At 37.6% G+C, this 21790-nt stretch overlaps 1 protein-coding gene across 1 annotated transcript in view; it reads left to right on the top strand.

Moving 5' to 3' along the window:
* Positions 1–4503: 4503 nt before the first annotated feature.
* CNGB3 (cyclic nucleotide gated channel subunit beta 3) overlaps positions 4504–21790 on the top strand; it is a 57265-nt gene continuing 39978 nt past the window's right edge. The window contains exons 1-2 of the mRNA XM_086609325.1: positions 4504–4519; positions 6365–6476. Of these exons, the coding sequence (XP_086465451.1) occupies positions 4504–4519; positions 6365–6476 (128 nt within the window). The remainder of the gene's footprint in view (positions 4520–6364; positions 6477–21790) is intronic.

Here is a 21790-nt window from a genome sequence, read left to right as displayed (position 1 = left end):
AATTAATTATATTTAGTATGACACTGTCAGTGTGACATATTTTTCAAGCATCAGTTTATTTTAAAATGCCTAGATTTTTGTCATGAAGAATTTCGTAGTAGAAGAAAGTATTTGACCATATATTTAATTAATATAAAGTACACACTATACTAGGATGTTGTCATGGAAATATTGCTTCCATCAAAGAAAAATATATAAGCCAGTCAATGATTTGTAAATTGTCCTTTAAAACAATATATTGTGGAATCAAAATGAAGTAAGACTATTTCAGATTATGATCAAGGTGTACTAAAATGTGCTTTTGTACAGCCAAAAGAAGCACGGGGAACTCTTTGCTTTTTGAATGAGGGCTACAAGTAACTGCTAACTATTAAAAGTTCTGCTTTCACACATGCTCAACCAGTCCAGAAAGGGAGGGGAAGCATAGATAGGATTCTGGTCAGACTTGCTAGTACAAGGCAATTGAGCTGCCTGGGACATCTAAGGAAGAAAATCTCCCCTTTCTGAAACACGGTAAAGCAAAAGCACTTTTTCTCTTCTGTACTTAGGAATACATTTAACTACTACTATCCAGCTGGTGACATTTATTCATATCTTTACTCTAAAACCTAATATTTTTTCTGACGTTTTGCTTCTTTTAATTTTTTTGTAATATGAATAATACATCTGTGATGCTAAAGGCCAGTTATTATGGCTATGGAATGTGTATCTGGGCATAACTGATCTAAGAAATAGAACTTTTAAAGCCAGCCTAGTGACTGAGAGACTTATGTTTTACTACTTTCTGGAAGAAAGTCCCTACAGATTGGCTGACTGTCCCAGAGGCACACCTCCTGATGCTGAATAACCAGTAAGGCTGATGGTTTCCACAGTGCAAAGCATCTTCTTTCCTGTCCCTAAGCCTCCTGCTGCTGTTTGCAGGGACAGAAGCAGGGGTGAGATAGGAGAGAAGAGGCTGCTTGCTCAGGCAATCTCTTCCCTTGCTCTGAACAGCAGGCTGGAAGCTCAGCATCTCAGTCTGCATGTTAACCTTTGAAGGGAACGAGAGGAAAGAGCTGTCCTAGCCAGGCTGGAGAGGTGGTAATTGCATTTTGCAAATCTAGGGCTTTTGTAGAACACCAGTAACACCTGGAATAGGACAGGGAAGTAGAATAAATGATCAATTCATGTAAAATGACTGACTTAATCTGTCCTTCTGTTTGCTAAGTACTTACCATGTTAGAAAATAACATTTTATGCTCTACTGATGGAAGGATCATAATATTCATGGTCACAAGATAACAGCTATCTCAATGGATCCATGAGATTTGAGTGTCCTTTGCTGACATTGCCTATTGCCAGAAGAGAAGTCAGCAACACCTCTGTAGCACTAGGCTTATGACATAGATGTCTGAATCCACCAATACTTATTTACACTTAGGACTGAAGGCTTTAGAAGAATCAAAATGATAATGGTAAGAATGACAGCTCTGTAGGTCTGTGTCTTGGCATTGACAAATCTGCCTATACCAACAGCTTCCTATGTGGAAAAAGGTCCTTAGGACTAATGCTTACAGTTTTAGCACAGTGTGTACAGTGCTAAATTTTAGAAATATGACAGTGGAGTTGGTCCTGCATGAGCAGGTTTGAAATAAAAACAACTTTGCAAGCTCTTCCAATGTTATGCTTAGCCTCACAATATTCTGCTTTTTGCAAAGCCTGAACTCCTGGTTTCATGTGATTGTTACAGAGTTTTAATAAAACCCCAACATTCAGCCTTTTGAGTTGCAGAGGAGAAGAAAACTAAATTATCAATCAAAAAGGCTTAAACCCCATAGATAAGTACAAGTATTCTCTTTTTTGATCTACTGCAAGAATGTGAAATACTCTGCTACAGGCTATTCTGCAAGTGTGTGTGTGTGTGTGTGTGTGTGCAAGCACACAGTAGGAATTTGGAAAGACTGTCAAAGGCCTCTGTCCAAAATTGTGAAGTGAAAACTGAAGATAAAAACTGCTTTATGGAAACATGAACAAGGGAGCTGATGAGTCTCAGAATAAGTTGGATATACTCCTCCAACATGCAGAGATCTTCTGGCTACTCTAACCCTGCGATACTGTTCCAATGTTGCTTTACCAAAAGTATGAAAATAGGGGACAAGAATATAAAATGAAGGTTTAATAATTCTAACCTTCAGCTGGCAGCATCGTCAACTTGCCTAAGATAACACAGGCAAAAGACTGACATCCCACCAATAGCATTTTTTTACTATTATTTTGCTTGACTTCAGTCTGTCTGGGAAGAACAAAGACCTGTGGAAAACAAGAAAAATCTGAAAGACTAAAAAAGGGAAACGAATTGATCCTATAACCTGCATCTTGTGCTTTTCTCCTTGCTATCATAGGCAGATCACTGGTATGATGAGGTTTCAGTGGGCTTCTCGATTTAACCAGCTACATTTCTGAGGGATTCCATTAGGCAGTGTTTTGCCCACAAAGTCATACTTCCACAACTGGCACTTTTTTCCTTCCATCTTAATACAAAACCAGCTCACTTATCACAACTCAATTTTAAATTATATTATTCTTATGGAGAGGCCAAATGATCTAGAGTAAGTAGACAACAGTGGGCTGCATTCCTCAACTCTGACTACTAATACATTGGCAGCTCTACCTACCTATACTCCAAAATACTGAAAATGGAAATAATTTAGAAAAACTCAAATCCCTGATTTTGTTGAGTAAGCATGGATCTATCTGTTTTGAAAAGTGCTTTAGATGTTGGTGCCTTGGCATAATTCTGCCTCCTTTTTCTCACTCATGATCTCTTTACTAAGACCAAAGTCAAGTAAAGCCAATGGAAGATTTCTTTGTTTTCCTATAAGCCTTGCTGCCTACTTCATGGATCATTATTTATTCTAGAAACTAGTTGTTCTACTTTAAATGGCCCCTAAAATGACTACCACATTGTTCTTAAAGGCATTCCTTTGGAACTGGTCTCATAAGTCAGAGGGGTATGATCTAGATTTAAGCAGTGAAGAGTGAATAAGGTTTTTTAAGTGTGACTACAGAGATAGCCCTCACAATTTCACACAGTAAGAAACAACTAAAACTTGACACACATCTGGTAGTGCTGCCAGGCCATGATATCCTAATCCTAACACAAATAAGCCCTGTGCTGATCCTGGAGATTTATGAACTCTAAAAACTTGTGGAAGTTTGGAATATTCATGGGATTATAATGTTTTCCATCAGTCTGAGTCCAGTCAGAATTTAATGGTTGGTGTGGGTTCAGACCTCAGACTGAAATCCTTGAGAGTATCTAGCAGGCTGAGAAGCCATTTTCCTGCAATGAGATGCTTATGTGCGAGCACTGTATTTTTTTACTTTGTGGTCTTCCCTTCCCATACACATGTCATTCCAGAGATGGATTATCTTATTCAGGAGCCTCTTACTGTAAATAGTGAGTCTACACTGGCATTTTATTTCAGATTAATCATGCCCTTCTGAAACAAATCTCCTGGTTGACCCCCACTGTGCTCTGTTTTTGACCAAAAAAAACAATAGGATGCATGACCGGATTCCTTTAGAATAAAACTAAACCAGAAGCAGCACTCTGTGAGTCAATCTAATTAAGCTGCTGATGGTCAACCATTTCAGAGGATCACAATAGACCTGGTTTGAAATACAGCTGCCTCGAACAGATATATCTTGGATGCCAGGCCTCCAACACCATTTCAGTGTTCCGATTGTTCCTATCAGGTTGTATTCTATGCTAGTATAGATGTGATGTGGGGCAATTGTAACAAATGTAAGATGTAACAAAAAAAAAAATCCCAAAGTGAAATAATTACAGAAACATTGAGATTAGCCTTACTGTCACTCTCGAGTACACGGCTTTTTGGCTGGGGAAGTCAGGACAGGGACAACTGAGAAACTACAAACCATAAACTCAGAAGGGAGCAGAAACCACAGCAAGTGCTGAAATTTTTTGCTTTTGCATCTTCTGTTCTACGTCATGTTATGTTGCTGACAAAACCACAGGAGAATTGTGTGCCAAGGAAAGCATAGAGTCAGTAGCATCATTTGTAGACATCCCCTGGGGAAAGGGTCAAATAGAATTTTAACAGGTTAAGGTCCAGTAGCAAGACTCACAAATTAGTCAGTTATAAATAGGTTCAAAACCTCCTTATTTTCTGTAACTGCAGTTGCTCTGTGGTTTTCTTACAGAGGATGTCTATGAAATTCCTAGGAGAAATAAATTTTAGTTCACTATGAGAATGTATTCACTGTGCTAGGAGACTGAACCCATTTTAAAATTCCTCCTCCTAAAAAAAAAGTCTTTTTGACTGGAACTCACAGAAAATAATTTTGAACCTGTTTGAACAGTAATTTTGATTACTGTTTAATCAAACAGTAAGAAACCTTTTCATCCTTTCTTGAACCTCCTTGGCAACACAAACAGTAAAGTCCTCTTTGGAGTCCTCACTTCCCTGAATGTGTGCTATTCTGTATTTTGAAAATTCCATGGCAAATCCTTCAGGTAAGATGAAACATTCCCTAGTGTTATGTTTTCAACAGACTTTTCCTCAAGATAGTACTGCAACACTAACTGCTACAGAAAGGAGACAATAATCTGCATTTCCATTAAGTGGGCAAGATATCAATTTAAGCCATAAATCCAATTGAATATCAGAGTTTTAAATGGAATTCCTCACAAAAATATTCCCAGCTTACAGGTGATAAGTAATACAAATCCTACAGACACTATCTTCATGCTCAGTAGTGCTACATTTCCCCAAGACAATATTTGAAAACTAAGCCCTAAACTTGCTAAGTCAAAACTCAGTTGACCAGCACATCGGGAAACATGGATTTCTAATCCTTCTCTTCAGCTCTTTGTCTGACTCTGGCTTGAGTATTTCTGGCATCCACAGATACCTCTGTCTAGGTCCTTTCTTTAATCCTGTTTAAGAAATGAATTCCTCTAAGAGCAGCAGCGCTCACACAGGACATTCTTGCTTCTTAACCTCAATACTAAGAAAAAATACTAGAAATGCCCCACTGGTCCTGTAATCGATTGTCCATCTGGTAAAAGTCTGAAACTCAGCTCAAGACACATTATATCTCCTCTTTATAGATGACTGGAAGAAAATATTAGCCCAAATCTGAATAAATGGTGGTGAGAAGGTAGTTTGGTTGGTCAAGTGCTATAAACAAACTGACCCACTGTCCTTCACTAAGTTTTGTTTCAATGCCATTTCAAGGAACCACCTTCCAGCTGAGCAGCCTTTATCCCTCTGAAATGAATAACAACTCTCTAAATATGGAGATTAACTGTCAGAAAACTAATCTTACACTATCTATCCAAAATACTCAAGGTTTGATTTTCTTTGAGCTGTATTGAATTTAAAATACAACACACACAACAGGCTCCTGATTTATTTGCTATGATGTTTTGCTGCCAAGCTTTTTCCTCCATAATCATATTACTTAAAGTATTTATGAAGGTTGAGGTTGTTCCTCCCTCATGCAAACTGTGAGACTGATGACAGCTTTCAAATTATTTTTCACCATGAAAATGTAAAATAAAGATATAGGACTAATAGTAAAAATTATTTACATAAGGCCACTTAAATGGCAAGATACTATACCATTTGCATAGAGTTTGTTTCAAACTCTACAAACTTCCCACTTAAACTCCTTTTAAAGGGTTACTTGCAATAAAAACTAAGAAATAGACTAGCCAAAGTTCTACATGCTCACATTCTTAATGATGTATTTCAATCATTATTTACCAAGCAACAAACAGGACTGTCATGGCAGCTGAAATAACAAGAGGTTTAATGCAATTCAAACAGTGGCATATAAATAATGTCATTAGCATTTGCTATGCATAAGCAAAAAAGCTACTCTTCATTTTTCTTCCTGTATTTCATAAGGCATTTCTGGACAGATCTGTCTATCTGTCCTCTACATATTGTTTAAAATAAGCACACACTAAAATTCTATCATACTACATGAGTTCTTGTCGCTTATAAATATAGAAGAGCTCTGTATCGACCATTGTTGAGCTGATTACAGATGCATCTAGATTTCTAGGTTGGAAAAGACCTTAGAGATCATCGAGCCCGATCATCTAGTTTAAAAAGCACGAATAAGTTACGTATTCTAAAAGTTATGATTCTAAGCTTATCATAAACATATTCTGTACAGCTGGCACTGAAACAGATTTATGCAGGAAATTATTCAAAGGTCAGGTCACAAAATCAGTGTTGTGTAGTGCTTGTCCACTGCAGAAATAATGGCAGCCAAGCTGTGTTTCCTCAAAAAATATTATCATAATTCTTTAAAATCAGTATTTAAAAATTAAAATCTTTTTTTTTAGATACAGTACCAGCAAAAGCACCTGAGCCTTCAAAAACTGAAAAATCAACTGAACCAGCTAAGACAATTCAACAGGAACAGCCTCAGATCAATGATGGAAAAGAAGATGCTAAGTGAGTAAATTCAATTTAAAAATTTGAGGCTTTTTTCCTGACTTTCTGACTTAACATTTCTGTGTGCCATATTTCAGTTCTTTTAAAGTCCCTCCTGTCCTGTAACGATTTGAAGAGCTTTATTTCCATTCTAAGGCAACCATATATATCAGGTATTCATTTAGTATGTGCTTTTGATAATTCGTTATGTACATCATCTTAAATTGCAGGAATGAGGAAAAGGATTTGCTCAACTACACTTATATACTAATTTGAACAATGTTGCTGCTCAGTTACTATTACTCTACCTTAGCAAAGGAGTAAGTCCCAGCATGTTGCCCTGAGTAGCTGGAATGTTTGTCACATCATTCTAACTTAAAAGCTTTTTACCCTGCACATATTTTTGCTGAGTTATACCATTAAATAAGCATTCGTCTCTGCAACCAGAGGATTAGGACTGTCTCTTACTGCGAAGAGACAAATAAATTAAACAGTAATGTTCCTTCAACAGAAAATCTAGGGTCATTCAACCTTTGAAAAAAGCTTAGATGAATGTTTGTTTTGCTAAAATAGAAATATGAAGTATAGAAAACAATAATCTTAGAATAGTCTACATTACAGGGGCACAGATTCATAGAATCATAGAATCATAGATTCATAGAATCATAGACTCATAGAATCGTTGGGGTTGGAAGGGACGTTTAAATCTTTAAATCTAAGCCTTTAATCTCGCATGGGGTTATGCCATTCCAGGTATGGAAACTTGCATTTGCCTTTGCTAAGCTTCATGAAGTTCCTGGCAGTCTGTCCCACCAGCCTGTTGAGATCCCTTTGAGTGGAAAATCATAGATACACTCGGCATAGAAACTCCTCTTGCTTTCTTTTGCTTTCTATTATTTTGATTACCCTGATGACACAAAGCAAAAGTCATTCCCTGTCATGGAACTATTTAATTTATAGAGAAGATCATCTAGTTCCTCTCCTTCACCAGGACAGACTTTGTACTGCAGGGACAAGGAATAATCAAGCAAAATACTGATGCATACACCTTTATAAAATAATATATGTAATCAAAAATAACTCTGACTAGAATGACTGGAAATGTTATAAATAACTTGGTAACTTGAATGTGAATCAGTAGGTCGACAACTAAAACTTAGATAAAGCATCTCCCATTCTGTCATTGTAGGATATGTTATTAGACCCTTACAATTCCACTGGTAAATCTTGAAAACATGGTTAATATAATTACAATATGCTTATGAAACACAGGGGTATGTTGCTTACTAGTAGAAGACAAAATCTGTCTGTTAAAAGAAAATCAAAAATGTTCAGGTTAAATATTCTTTTCTTGGAGCTGTTCTGACTCACTGTCTTGTGTGCATCCAGTTATATCTAGTCAGTCTAATTTGAGCAACAGCTTCTAAAAATACAGTAAATCTTTGGTAAATGCTACTGTCAAAACAGTTACCCGCTAAATTCTGCAGTAGAGCTTGGAAGGCCTGGTGCTTATGTCATTGCGTTGGTATGAAACTAAACTAAACAGCTCTATTATGTGGCTTTCAGAGCTGGAGAGAGAATCATTTCAGAAATGTGCCTTCGAGAGAATTTAAGTCATTGCCCCTGAAGATTCATGGGAGTCTATTCAGACACTGTTCTTGATCAAGGTCACAACCTCATTGAGTCTATGTGTTCAAATTTGTACACTAGAATATTTTTAAGGAAATAACTGCCTTTATCACATGAGAAAAGCTACGTAAATGTGTATGCCTAAGGAGAATTCGAGTCAAATAGATGCATGTAGCCTACAAAAATAGCAGTAAATGAAACATGCGCAAATTACTGCCTAGCACCGAGGCCAACTAGGACAATACAAAATACCTCCTGAAAAAGTGTCGGTTGTGAATTATCTTAGCTCAATGCTAATTTATGGGTATTCACGTACCTGGGAATATTGGAAATAGTGCTAGTTTGACTAGTCAAAATCATATCAAGGACTGCTTGTACAACTCAACAGGATGGTCAACTGAGAGTCCCATTGTCCAGGAGTTTTCCCTGTCACTGTTTAATCTACATTTGGATAATGTCCAAATGGAGATCAATAACAAGTGGTGTCCTTCGGGGGTCTCTATTAGGAGCAATATTATTTAATATCTTTATTAATGACACAGATCTTGGGATTGCCCCAACCTACGTGCAGGACCTTGCACTTGGCCATCTTGAACTTCATGAGGTTATCACAGGCCCACTTCTCCAGCCTGTCAAGGTCCCTCTGGATGGCATCCCTTCCCTCCATCGTGTCCACAGCACCATGCAACTTGGTGTCATCTGCAAACTTGCTGAGGGTGCACTCGATCCCACTGTCCATGTCACTAACAAAGATGTTAAATAGCCCTGGCCCCACTACTGACCCCTGAGGAACACCACTCGTCACTGGCCTCCACTTGGACAACCAGCCATTGACTGCAACTCTTTGAGTGCAACCATCCAGCCAATTCCTTATCCACCGAGTGATCCATCCATCAAATCCAAGTCTCTCCAATTTAGAGACAAGGATGTCGTGTGGGACAGTTTCAAATGCTTTGGACAAGTCCAGGTAGATAATTTCAGTTGCTCTTCCCTTGTCCACCAATGTTGTAACTCATAGATTCATAGATTCATAGATTCATAGATTTCTAGGTTGGAAAAGACCTTAGAGATCATCGAGTCCAACTATCCCTAATCCCCATTAAACCATATCACTAAGTAGATCATCCACTCTATTCTTAAACACATCCAGGGATGGGGACTCAACCACCTCCCTGGGCAGCCTATTCCAGTGGCTGACAACCCTTTCAGAGAAGAAATGCTTCCTAACATCCAACCTGAATCTCCCCTGACTAAGCTTATACCCATTTCCTCTTGTTCTATCACCCGTCACTAATGTAAATAGCCCTTCCCCTACCTCCCCACCATCTTTTCTCAAGTATTTGTAGGCTGTAATCAGGTCTCCCCTCAGCCTCCTCTCATAGAAGACCACCAAATTTGTCAGGCATGATTTTCCCTTAAGGAAGCCATGCTGGCTGTCACCAATCACCTTTTTTACCATGTGCCTTAGTATAGTTTCCAGGATGATATGTTCCATGACCTTGCTGAGAAGAGAGGTGAGACTGACTGGCCTGTAGTTCCCTGGGTCTTTCTTTTTTCCCATTTTTTAAAAATGGAGGTTACGTTTCCCCTTTTCCAGTCGGTAGGAACTTCACCGGATTGCCACAATTTCTGAAATATGATGGATAATGATTTAGCAGTTTCATCTGCCAGTTCCCTCAGGACTCACGGATGCATCTCATTGGGTCCCATGGACTTGTCCACCTTCAGGTTCCTTAGATGGTCTCAAACCTGATCTTCTCCTACAGTGGGCAGTTCTTCATTCTCTCACTCCCTGCCTTTGCCTTCTGCGATTTTGGCAGTGTGGCTAGAGCACTTGCCAGTGAAGACTGAGGCAAGATTGTTCATATTGCTTTATCAACAATTATACTAATGTAATTAACTTATCTGAAATCAGTAGACTTCTTATATGTATGACAGTTTGCAAGATTGTGCACTAGCTGTGTCCTTCTTCTAGTTCAGCTTCATTAGAGTAGCTTTTTTCTCACGGTGCAGCACAGCCTCTATTATGTATTAATAGGAAAATAGGGTTTTGAACTTCATCTGAAAGAATAAATTATATTTTTATCTTACTAAGTGAACAACAGCTTTGACAAAGACTGCATTTACTCCTGAAAATGCCAATAGAAATTGTTTGTCCACAAGAAAAAAAAAAAATATATATATATATATTTCTGGCTTTCCCTTTCAGCACTTCCTCATTTTTAAAATATAGCAGGACACAGCAATGGACATTAATACACAGTAAAGAGACACAGCACTGGTCTCAGCCACCTGAACAAAACGTCTGAAAGAGGATACACACAGGAACGTCTGGTGTACCAAGGTGCTGAATTACAGCCAAGTGGCTGAAACTTTTAATGTCTGTTTCCTAATGGCTTAGACAGGATTGCACACAAGTCGGCCCTGTCTGCCAATATATTGTTTCTCCCCTCCACCTTTAATGATAATGTAACAGAATGATAGGCAATTTCCATGAATAGCTATTTGCTGAGCAATAATAATCTCTGGGAGGGAGGGCTAAGACTACACTATCTCTTCATAGCAAAAAATGAGAAAGCAGAACAACACTTAGGACCTAATTTGCACTCTAATAGAAGACAGTGGGTCTTATTAACAAGGAACTAGCACAAGACATCATTGCAGCCTTTAAAATGTATCGAGATTGCTTTCTGAGAGTACTATCTGGAATCCAAAATCTAACAACAAAAAATTATTAGAAAGACATGATTTAGATGCTCATAGAGGTGACATAGGAGAGGCAAAAGTGAGACCTTTCTATGACCCTACACTGAAGGTATGTGGTAGCTGTTGAAGGGAAGACTGTATAAAGTGTTTTGGTAGGTAAGAATAGAGGGGAGACAGATGCGTAGGGAGAAAGTAGTAGTGGATGCCTGGCGTCAGGGGATGAGACAAAGAAGTTGCAGCAAGTCCTAGAAAATTTAAAGTATGAGAAAATGGTAAACAAAGCATCTGAGAGCATAGATCAGAGAAAATGGAGGGATACAAAGAGCTTCAATGACCTCTTCTCTCCTCTGTGTCCTGTAAAAGCCTTTAAGCCTGTCTAAAGTTAGAAGAGTTTCATCATCCCAGATTACCAAAGTGATTGCAATGTACTATTTATGCTAAGGAAGTACTCTGAAACCCCAGTCAAGGATCATGAACACTACTCTGCAAAATGCTGTGTAAAACGACAATCTATATTCACAGGCTGCATATCCAAGAGTACATAAAAAAAAAAATACAGTGGGTAACCAGGACTTCAGATGTTTTTAGATTTCACCTCAAGATCTTACATATTCTGGGTTGTGTTTAGGGAGGAACGAAAAATTATATCTGATATGCCACCTTCAGACTCTAGGTATTATGAACAAAACATGTTCATATAAAAAACACTAAATTAATTTTAATAAAATATAAAAATTAGACAGAATACATTTAACATTCCCACCCAGTAAATGCACTCTTTTGATTCTGCTTTTGCGAAATGCAGAAAACCAGCTTTCAGCATTTTCAAAAAAAAGGGAGCTCCAGTGTTGTGAACTCTCGTATGAATGCAGGTGGTTCAGGAAGACTGAGTTTTGTGCTCATAGTTTGCTTTTTTCATAGCCACATCCTATTACCTAGAAGGCTACAACACCAGTCCTTCTCAGTCCCATAAAGGAGATTTTTTTCCTTTCTAATTTGTCTAATAGCAAAAAAAGATAACAAAACAAACAAAGATTAAGAGGTAATTTGCTATGTGGTGCATAGCCAGGTTAATAAAGAGAACTCCTGCTGGTAGCATGTTCTTAGTGAGTAATGCACTTCATTTAGCTCAATTACCTCAACCAAGAAAATTACCGTGCTTATTAGTGCTTGCCATCCACTAGTTGCAACACATCAATTCACCAAGCAGATGCATCTCTTAGCAAAACTATGTCCTATCACAAGAACAAAATCTCAGCACCCCGGTGAAACAGACCCAGTACCAACTCTCTGCAGCGTCTTCTCCAGAAATCCTTGATTACTGTAGGAGCACCAGGGACCCAAAAAGATGACACTCATGGCATTAAACTCCAATTGACTTGAGATAGGCAAGGACAATTCTGGGCACTTCTGAAAAATCCCAGTTTAAACATAGTTACAAGCATTTTTTATAAAGAGACTAATACCTTTCCTTAGTTGTTTCCAACTAATCACTGAAGTACTTGAAACTGTAAACAGATGGAACTCATCCAGTACATTTCTTAAGCCTGACTGAAAAGACATTAATGTATTAAAAAATTTAAATACTTTTCTCAGCACATACATTCCTTCTGCTTAGGACTTTCTTTCAGAGCTTGTCACTTTTAGTGCTTGGATTTGAATTTCTGCAATGGCTAAATTGAGAACCTGCAAATTAAATAGAAAGGTGATGGTGTGCTGCCTGTACCAAAATGGATTAAAGTTGCTGTAATCATTGCTGAGATGTATTTTCCTACAGCCTTTAAATTCTATCCGTTCTGCAGGATGCAGTTATCCATGCTATTTAAATGCCATTCACTCTGCACGACAATCAAGTAGGTAGCCTGAAGTTAAAAAAAGATAGCGAATTTGGAAGTTTTTCCTTGAAAACTAAATGAAGTGAGTAAAGGGACAGGAATGTCATTATACAGACTGACATGATGCTTTTTTCTTCTTTCCCTGCATTATTTTAAATTATATATTCATAATATACACATATATATATATTTCTGACTGTGTAAATGGGAGAAATTCTTTTTTTGGAATATGTGAGAAAACAAGGGTATAGTTTGTCATACTTTGCCTCTGATTTATTTCTTTAATTAGAAGCATTGTGTGTAAATCTTCCATTGACCTAACATTTTTCAAAGTAAAGATAGCCTTTTTCGTGGAGGAAGAAGTAATAATTTATTAAAAATATTATCTCTGCTATTATCTGTTGAGTCAATTGCAGAGAAAAAAGCCAAGCAATGAGCATTATGACAAGTACAGTAGTGTGTGTAATATAGTTGCACCAAACGATTGCAAATATATCAGTGTCTTCATAAATCTAAGAGACAAATAAATCTAAGACATAAAGCTTATATTCAGTTAGTAAAGGAAAACTGATTATTACTTCATGACTAGTATAAGTATTCATGCCTATAATTAATCTTGTCCAATATTTTTTTATTAAAATACCCTGTCTCCAGTCATTTAGTCATTTTCCAAATATTAGCTATTTAAGATTAAAACATCCCATTTCATGCAGCACAAGAGAAGAACACAGGAAACAGTGACAGACAGAAATATGAGGATCAGATGATAAGTCCAAGGGGTCTCACAGTCCAGTCTTATTCAGTGCCCTGGATAAATGATACTCAAGAGGAGATGTGTGATAATCTATTGTCCACAGGGAACTTCCCTACTTTGTTGCTGAATTTGAAAAAGAGTATGGCAGGAGCCCGCAGAGGGGGAAAGGATGGACTTAGTGGTAATTGAAAGTCATCTCAGAGAAATAGGTTCTTCCTCTCTCTCACCAAGTTTCTTTGTGATACTAGGAAAGCTGCATGAAATGAGTTCCTGCACAAGTGGTTGTATAGCAGTTTGGTACTAACGAATGTAGAATTGCAACCAAGTTGGTTGCACCGAGCTAATTTTGTATAATCAGCATAGGCAACAATAGTACATGGCATGAAGTTCAATATAGTGTGAATGTCTCCCAGGATTCCCAATAATGGAGCAACTTCAGTTGACACGCAAGCTGAATCTGTGCCACCAATTCCTTCTTTTTTATTTTTACCCTTGCTAGTTGAATTAAAGCTTCTGGAAACATATATCAGCTAAAAGATTGTTGTTCAAATGCTCACACCTCTCTGCACTGAACATTATAAAATTAACTAATATTCTAAGTCGTCATACAATTATTATTCTTTACCCAAATATTTTACCTTTGCAAAAAAAAAACCAAACAGTAATATAAAATGCAAATGTTCAAATGGCCAAAAAGTAAGATAAAAGAGAAGGGACTATTTAATACCATGTTCACAGTGGATAGGACAAATTGTACCTGAAGAGATTTATGTTGAGAAAAAATCGTACAATGCAGCTAGTGAAGCACTAGAATAAATTCTTAAGGAAGATTATGGAACAGCCATCACTAGACATATTTAAGAACAGGCTAGAAAAGAGTCTGTCAGGAATGGCATAGGTATACTTCATCCTGCTCTGATCTGTGGGGACTAGGATTACAGGATGTCTTGAAGTTCTCTACAGTCCTATGCTTGTGTGATTCTTTTAGGATCTGTATGAAAACAGATGAGAAATGCATCTATTGATAATTAACTTTCTCAAATTTGAGACATTTTATTGCAACTTTTTTTCAAGTTCACTATGGGAAATTTTGTAGTCTTTTCATTTTAGCTTTTAATTCCCTGCGTATTAATAAAAACTGAAGAATAGAGAATTTGAAGAAGGATTTGTGCTATGGTCACGAACTCTGTACAGCAATGGATCATACCCCAACTAAGGCATTTTTTTCCTTAGCAATAAATTATTGTATGCTTACATTAATAAAATATGAGTTTGCATTTAAATATCTGAATGTAACAGATGTTATGTGCATATGATAAGAAATACATTTTAAAATTTCTGATAAGAGACAAATGTCCCAGACAGATCCAATCGCTTACAGATAAGAAAGCCCTAATGACACAACGGCACCAGATAAGGAAATAAGTGAGGCAAGACTGCCTCACTTGTTATCATATAGTTCTTTCTTAGAATGTTGTATTTCTGTTATAAAGTGATTAGTGTCAGAAATTATGCTGCCCTTATTTTTGACATCCCAGTAAATATCCAGTGCCATTAATCAACTTCATATGACCAGTGACATTAAAGAAAGATGATTTTTCAAAGTTAATTGATACTTTCATCATTCATCCTACTTTCTTTTGCATAGTTCATACCGCAAAATTACTAATTAAAATAAAATCTTATTCACATTTTAATCTGGTACCTCAGTGAGGGTTCCATGTGTTCAACATTGAGACAGACTTCTCCTTGGAGAGCACTGTAAAGAAGATTAGAGGATTCACAGCCTGTTGTGATTGAATAACTAGGAAGATTGTCAAAGAAGCTGTTGTGACGAACCTTTGAACTAAACAGGAGGAATGTCATGCAGCCTAGATGATTAGATTTCAGTCTGCACTGCATCAAGAAGTTTCTTATGAGTTCAATGCCAGTAGATAACTCTGAAAGACAGTGGCTTCCCTTAACATCGTCCCTTCTATATCCATTTTGCTGTGTGAGAGATCAACATGAGATCTGGGAAATGGATGATCTCTGCATTTTATTTCAAGAATCATAGAATCATAGAATGGTTTGGGTTGGAAGGGACCTTAAAGATCATCTAGTTTCAAGCCCCCAGCCATGGGCAGAGAAATCCTCCACTACACCACGTTGCTCAAAGCCTCATCTAACCTGGCCTTGAACACTTCCAGGGATGGGGCATCCACAACTTCTCTGGGCAACCTGTTCCACTGCCTCACCAGCCTCAGAGTGAAGAATTTCTTCCTTATATCTAATCTAAATCTCCCTTCTTTCAGTTTAAAGACATTGCCCCTTGTCCTATCACTACACACCCTTTCAAAAAGTCTCTCTCCAGCTTTCCTGTAGGCCCCCTTTAGGTACTGGAAAGCTGCTACAAGATCACCCCGGAGCCTTCTCTTCTCCAGGCTGAACAGCCCCATCTCTCTCAGGCTATCTTCATAGGAGAGGTGCTCCAGCCCTCGGATCATCTCTGTTGCCCTCCTCTGGACTCGCTCCAGCAGCTCCATGTCCTTCTTGTGTTGGAGACTCCAGAGCTGAACACAGTATTCTAGGTGGGGTCTCACAAGAGCTGAGAAGAACACTTGCTTAGGGCCAAAATGAGCATAATTTCTGTACAAAGACTCTGAACTAAGAGAAAGTCATGAAATCCAATGGATGACATATGCAAGAGAATAGGTAGTAGGACAAAAGCAACATCAGTTTATATTCAAATTGCATTGTGAAGAATAACACAATCCTAAAATAGAATAAAAATAAAAATATATTTTATTCTTTTTTATTGCAAAGAAATCTTAATATACTGTCAGTATTTCAAAACTTGGAGCGAACAGAAAAAGATATAATCTTCAGGCTCACTAAAGATGGATAGCTCTCAAACACTTTCCCTCTTAAAAGAAGAGATTGTGAGGCAGAGAAAGATACTTGTTTCAAGACTGCTAATGAAAATTAAAATTTAATCAAGAGCTTTTTGAAATTCCATGAGATCTAACATGTCAACAGTTTGTTTCAAGACTGTAAGATACTATATTTATCTTGGAAACTCACTTTCTGAGCACTTCGGCTGTTTAGATTTTTGATAGTAGTGGGCTCAGTGGTACCTATACCAGTCACCCATTCATTTTCCAAACCTTTTTATATATTTCACGTTTGTTTGCTGAAAGGGATTTCTTGTCATGCTGTGTCCATTCTCTTACATTCTTGGGAATCACTATCTACAATATTTTTCATGATCTTAGCTAATATAACCTTTAAGTCTGTCACACTTGTTTCACCTGCTGCTGACCCATGTTAGAAGGCTGTCTAGAATCCCAGGCTTTAAAGCCTTTAAACTTTCTTCAGACGTTTAACTCATACTAATTTGTGATGTTTCTCATCACATTTATTCTTAGTAAAACATTGTTCCTCAGCTCAAATACCTCTTTTCTGTACATGGTTCTTCACCAAAATTTGAATTATAAACAATGATCCTATTGCTTTTCAATCTGTTTTGCTGTCCTTTTCAAAGCCAAGTTCGCAGGAGCTTGATCATTTTTAGAGACTTTATGCAGTTTACTATGTGAATTCACCTTTCGGTGTAGCTGGTCAGAATAACTTTCACCATTGCTTATACCAATATTAATGCTTCCTTCTCTGACAATGTGTCAGTTGCATTCTAGGGTTATATTTGCACCAGTGTTTTTTCATAGCCAGATTACCGTATTGGCTCGTAGGCACCTGTTGTTGACTAAAACACTTGGATATTTATCCTTTTTGTCATCTCCAATTGATGATCCCGTCATTTACAAAGAAGTTTTTACAATTTGTTTCTAAGTGAACATCTGCATTATGTAGCATTAGATTTGTTCTCATTTCTATTACTCAGTCTAATAAATCAATTTTTCCTGTATAGGAATCAGTCCTACTTTTAATCTCCAAATCCAAGTTCCTATCAAGCATCATTAGCACACTACTACATTTTGTACCAACATCAGTAAAGAAATATTAAGCTCACTCCTAAAACTCCATAACATTTCTGTGCAGGTAAAGGAGAAGGATAGACTACTTTCACAGACAATTCAGAGCAGAAACCTTAGTAATTCAAACCTCTCCTCAGAGAAGACTTCTATTGACTATAAAGGGAGCATAATCAGAATAGTTACAGTTAATACGAAGCAGATGACTAACATAGTTTTTTCTCTTACAGAGAAACATTAGGTTTCCTAGTCATTTAGGATGTGTGAGCTTAGACATGGAAATGGGGACAGACAGAAGGTTCTGGTTTCTATAACATTATTACCACAAGGGGATTGTCAGCCAAAACACTCTTTCATGATGCCTAGAACTACATTATTCTATCTCACTGAAATCTTTCTCAGCTATACCTCAATGTCATCATGTTTTGGGACATTTGTATAGCTATGCATTATCATAATCCTTCTGAAAATTGGTTATTTGAATTAGAGATTCTCCATAATTTATTCAAGACAATAAATTATTTTTTCAAAACACAAGTTGTAAATACAATCATAAATCATAATGTCAGTGCTCAAAAAGTCAGTAAAAGCTCTATTGCAAGATCAAGAATTTTATTTCCAGGTAGATAGGAGAAAGTTTCTCAAGTACTGCAAAAAGAAGGGTTATAACCGACATCAGCAAAAAGTGGTATGGATATTTTTTTTTCAGGCAGCAGCATACATTTATGAAATACATTTTCTCAGGGGTCCGTTGGTAGATAAAGATGGAGTTGAACTCAAGTATTTGGTGTTCATGACCAAAAAGCTAGAAAGAATTAAACTCCAGGTTACAACTCAGAAAGGGTAAAGTTGATTTATTCTGAAATAAACTATTATATTTCTTGATCCCTGTTTTTTTGATCTCTTAACACAGAAAACTTCAAAGCCACAGTACTTAACAGATGTACATACATTACACACTCAACATGGCATTCCATGGCCCGTTCTTTCAAGGCCAGCTTCCTCCTCTATGCTATAGGTGTCTAATCTTTCTCTTGGCATGGGGAGAAATTAAGGCACTGTAATGTTATTCACTAAACAACCAAGTTAAACCCTGCAAGTTAAAAAGATAAAACCTACAATAAAGTCATAAGAAAACGTCATTATTATTATACTTCTATTGTTACTATGTTGCTATGTTACACAAAATATGTGTGATGTTAATACAAACACTGTGTGCGTAGTACATGAGTTATCGTCCTGACTTAAGGTTTCCTAGGCCATTGTGAAATTATACTTCTGGAGGGAATAAACATTCTGCTCTGCAAAGGGCTATTTGGTGTAGTAAGTAATATAGACCTAGGCCTATTCTAACATATGCACAAAGGTCAGAGATAAATTCGCTTAGAGAATAACATAGCAGCTTCGAAACCAATCCTAGCATGCAGCACAGTCAGCACAGGAAACCAAAGGCAGAGTATCCTTCTGCCCAGGTAAGCAGTTGTGTTCGTAAGGGAGCAGATGTTCTGACTCTGCAGACCGACACTGTATGGCACAAACTATTCAGCTATATACACAGGCAGAGACAAACCAGGAATTGATCGATCTCCACAAGTTTGAACTTCCTCTGAGAGCTTTCAGAGAATAAAACCGAAAAGAGCCTAATATGGAATCATTACAGTCTGTAATTATAACTGTGGGATAAGAATGAACATAATTATGGATTCAAAATTAGGCATTATCTCCTTAACAAAGCATGCTAAAAACATAAGTCAAACTAACCTTCCCATAGACATAAGATCTGAATTTGACAGCAAACCAGAACCGAAAACATTGCAATGTAGCATGATGGGAGAAATTAAAATTGTTAAATGTAGTCTCTTCAAATAGAATTACCTTGGCAGGGTCTCTGACCTGGAAATTTACTCTTGCTCCTGCTGGCTGTCATATTCTGCTGGAAACTATGTGTTTATGTATATGAATTTATAAAACATATATTAATAGAGTTAATAAAAAGTATACCACCTGAAGAGCACATACATAGTGAAAGAAACATCACCAAGCAAAAAAAAAAGAGAGGAATAAAAGAGGAAAGCACCTCACCTCTGTCAGGGAAATGATCTCAGGCCAGTCAGGAAGTGCTGAGCCAGACCTTAATTTCCACCAAGAGCGCTGCATGCGGTGAAAGGCAGCTGCACAGCACTGGTGTCCACGCATTCATGGCAAAGCACCACCCAATGCAAGAGATGGAGTGATGTTTGAACAGGCTTCACCAGCCAAGGCAATTTAACGTGCACCTCCACAAGAAGCACAGGTACAATACACCTCTTCAAATTATCAGTATTTAACATGCAGCCTCCTCCATCTGTATTAACTAGAGAAAATTTAAAGTAAGTATTTCCTTACTGGAAAATAATAGAGGAGGAGATAATGCCAACCAAATGAGAAGTAAGGCAAGGAAAATCAATTTCTCATCAACTGTGGGGCAAATAACTTTAAATAAATTCACATAGTTTCTAATCAGTACCAGATGACAACATGGTTCCTTTGGGCTACACTGCAATGATAAAGCACCAAATTTATGACATAGACTTTAAACGTTTATTGGAAAAGTTGTGAAGAACAAGAAAATCCCACTCATCTTATAGCTTGTTCCTAGAAAGCAGATAGAAGGGGCCTTTGGCATGACACTTGTGATAAGTGTATTTTACTACAAGATAGCTAATGCCCTGAGCAATTCAGCAACAGCAAAGAGTAAGAATTATTTGAAATTCTATGCATAGAAGCTGAAAAACTACTTGTGACATGTTTGCTCAAACAAGAAAGGATTTAATTACAGTGCAGATGGCCTGAGCAAAGGGAATATGTGACACAAAAGGAACTGTGATGAGATTACAAAGTATATCAGAAACTGTTTGATTAATCTCCTGTCTGGGGAGCTTTAAGAAATAGACACTAGAGAAGACTTAAATTAGAGGAATGATAACCACATACTTCCAGACTTCCACTTCTTCTGCTTTTAACAGCTTATCTCTATTTTATCAAATGATTTTATTGCCGAAGGATTTTCACATCCTTAAATCATGCTTCCTTGGGCACCCTGATATGTGTTGTGCCTCCAGAAAACTGTGCTTCTCAAAAACTACACGCATTCCACTCTGACACTCTTCTTTTTTGGTTACAGCTCCTTCTGCTAGGAACTTCAAAGTAGGTTTAGGTCTTGAGGAGACATGCTGTTAATTCAAAGATCACTTTGGAGTGTATTAATTTCTTCCCTACTCAAGACTCTGTTATACCCCTTTCCCTCTATTCATCTTTGGGAAAGTTTTCTCAAGAACTTGGAAATTTCAGGCGTGCCTCACTCTTGATTTGCTGCTTCTCTTGCTGTAACATCCACATCCCTATAGTATTTGGGACACAGCTGATAAAATGGCAAGAAAGAATGAACAATTCTCTGCTGTATTCCCTGTATTTGGCATAGCTGGCAGGGTTTCGGTGCAGGGGTGGCAGTTGTGACCTGTGTTGGAGGAGACATTGAGCTGCCCTGTGCCAGTCACAGCCATTTCCAGACAGCTCTGACACCAGTATATGACACCAGCTGAGAACTGTTGAGTCAAGGATACAGAAGAAATCCCGTATCGTGGTCTCCACATAGAAAAGGTCCAAAGCATGGCCCATCTGACAGCTGGGTGGTACTCCAATACAGCCCCATTTTGCATAATCAGACACTAGAAAGTCATTGAGGATGAAATTTCAAAAGAGTTGATCAGGAAACACCTTCAGCAATATTTTATAATGGATGACACAGTATGCATAGATTCTACTAAAAGCATTAGTTTCAGTGAAGAATGTGAGACTGCAGGTGTTTGAAAATGAACAGTCCTCAGGTTTGAAGAAATGCAGTGAGTGACAGAATATCAGCTTAGTGTTACTATGACCCTGAGTAAACATGCAGTGGGGAACTTCTTAGTGGAAACACAAGAAGCTTCAGCAGGAACACTATTGTTTTGCTTCCACTTGGAAAAACATGCATTTTTTTTCCTCTTGTTATTTTTACCTCGTATTATTTTTACCTCGTATTAGCTGATATCCGTTACAAAAATGAGATTAAATCAATTTTTCCAAGATTAGGAAGCACAAAGTAAGCATAGTCTCTCCTCCTCTACCTGCACATCACATTCTCTAACTCAGCTTTGTCCTGTCATGATTAGGAGATTATGTCATAATAATGAGCACATTTTTATGCACAGTTGGTCAGAGCATAGTATTAGAGAACACACAAGATAAGCTCTAGGCCTTACATAGCCACAGTAGAACTTGGACATAAGCAGGAAGCAAGAGCAGATAACTTAGGTGTCCACATACTATGAATTAAGTGATGTGAGTAAGCACTGTGGCCAGTCAAGAACCAGTCTTAATGTCTGACTTCTGCTCAGAAGTAGATTTAGCACTGTTTCCTTG

Source organism: Tauraco erythrolophus, chromosome 3 (genome assembly GCF_009769465.1).
Source record: "Tauraco erythrolophus isolate bTauEry1 chromosome 3, bTauEry1.pri, whole genome shotgun sequence".
Lineage (NCBI taxonomy): Eukaryota > Metazoa > Chordata > Aves > Musophagiformes > Musophagidae > Tauraco > Tauraco erythrolophus.
The sequence above is the reverse complement of the archived record's forward strand: the minus strand, read 5'-3'. Positions and strand labels throughout refer to the sequence as shown.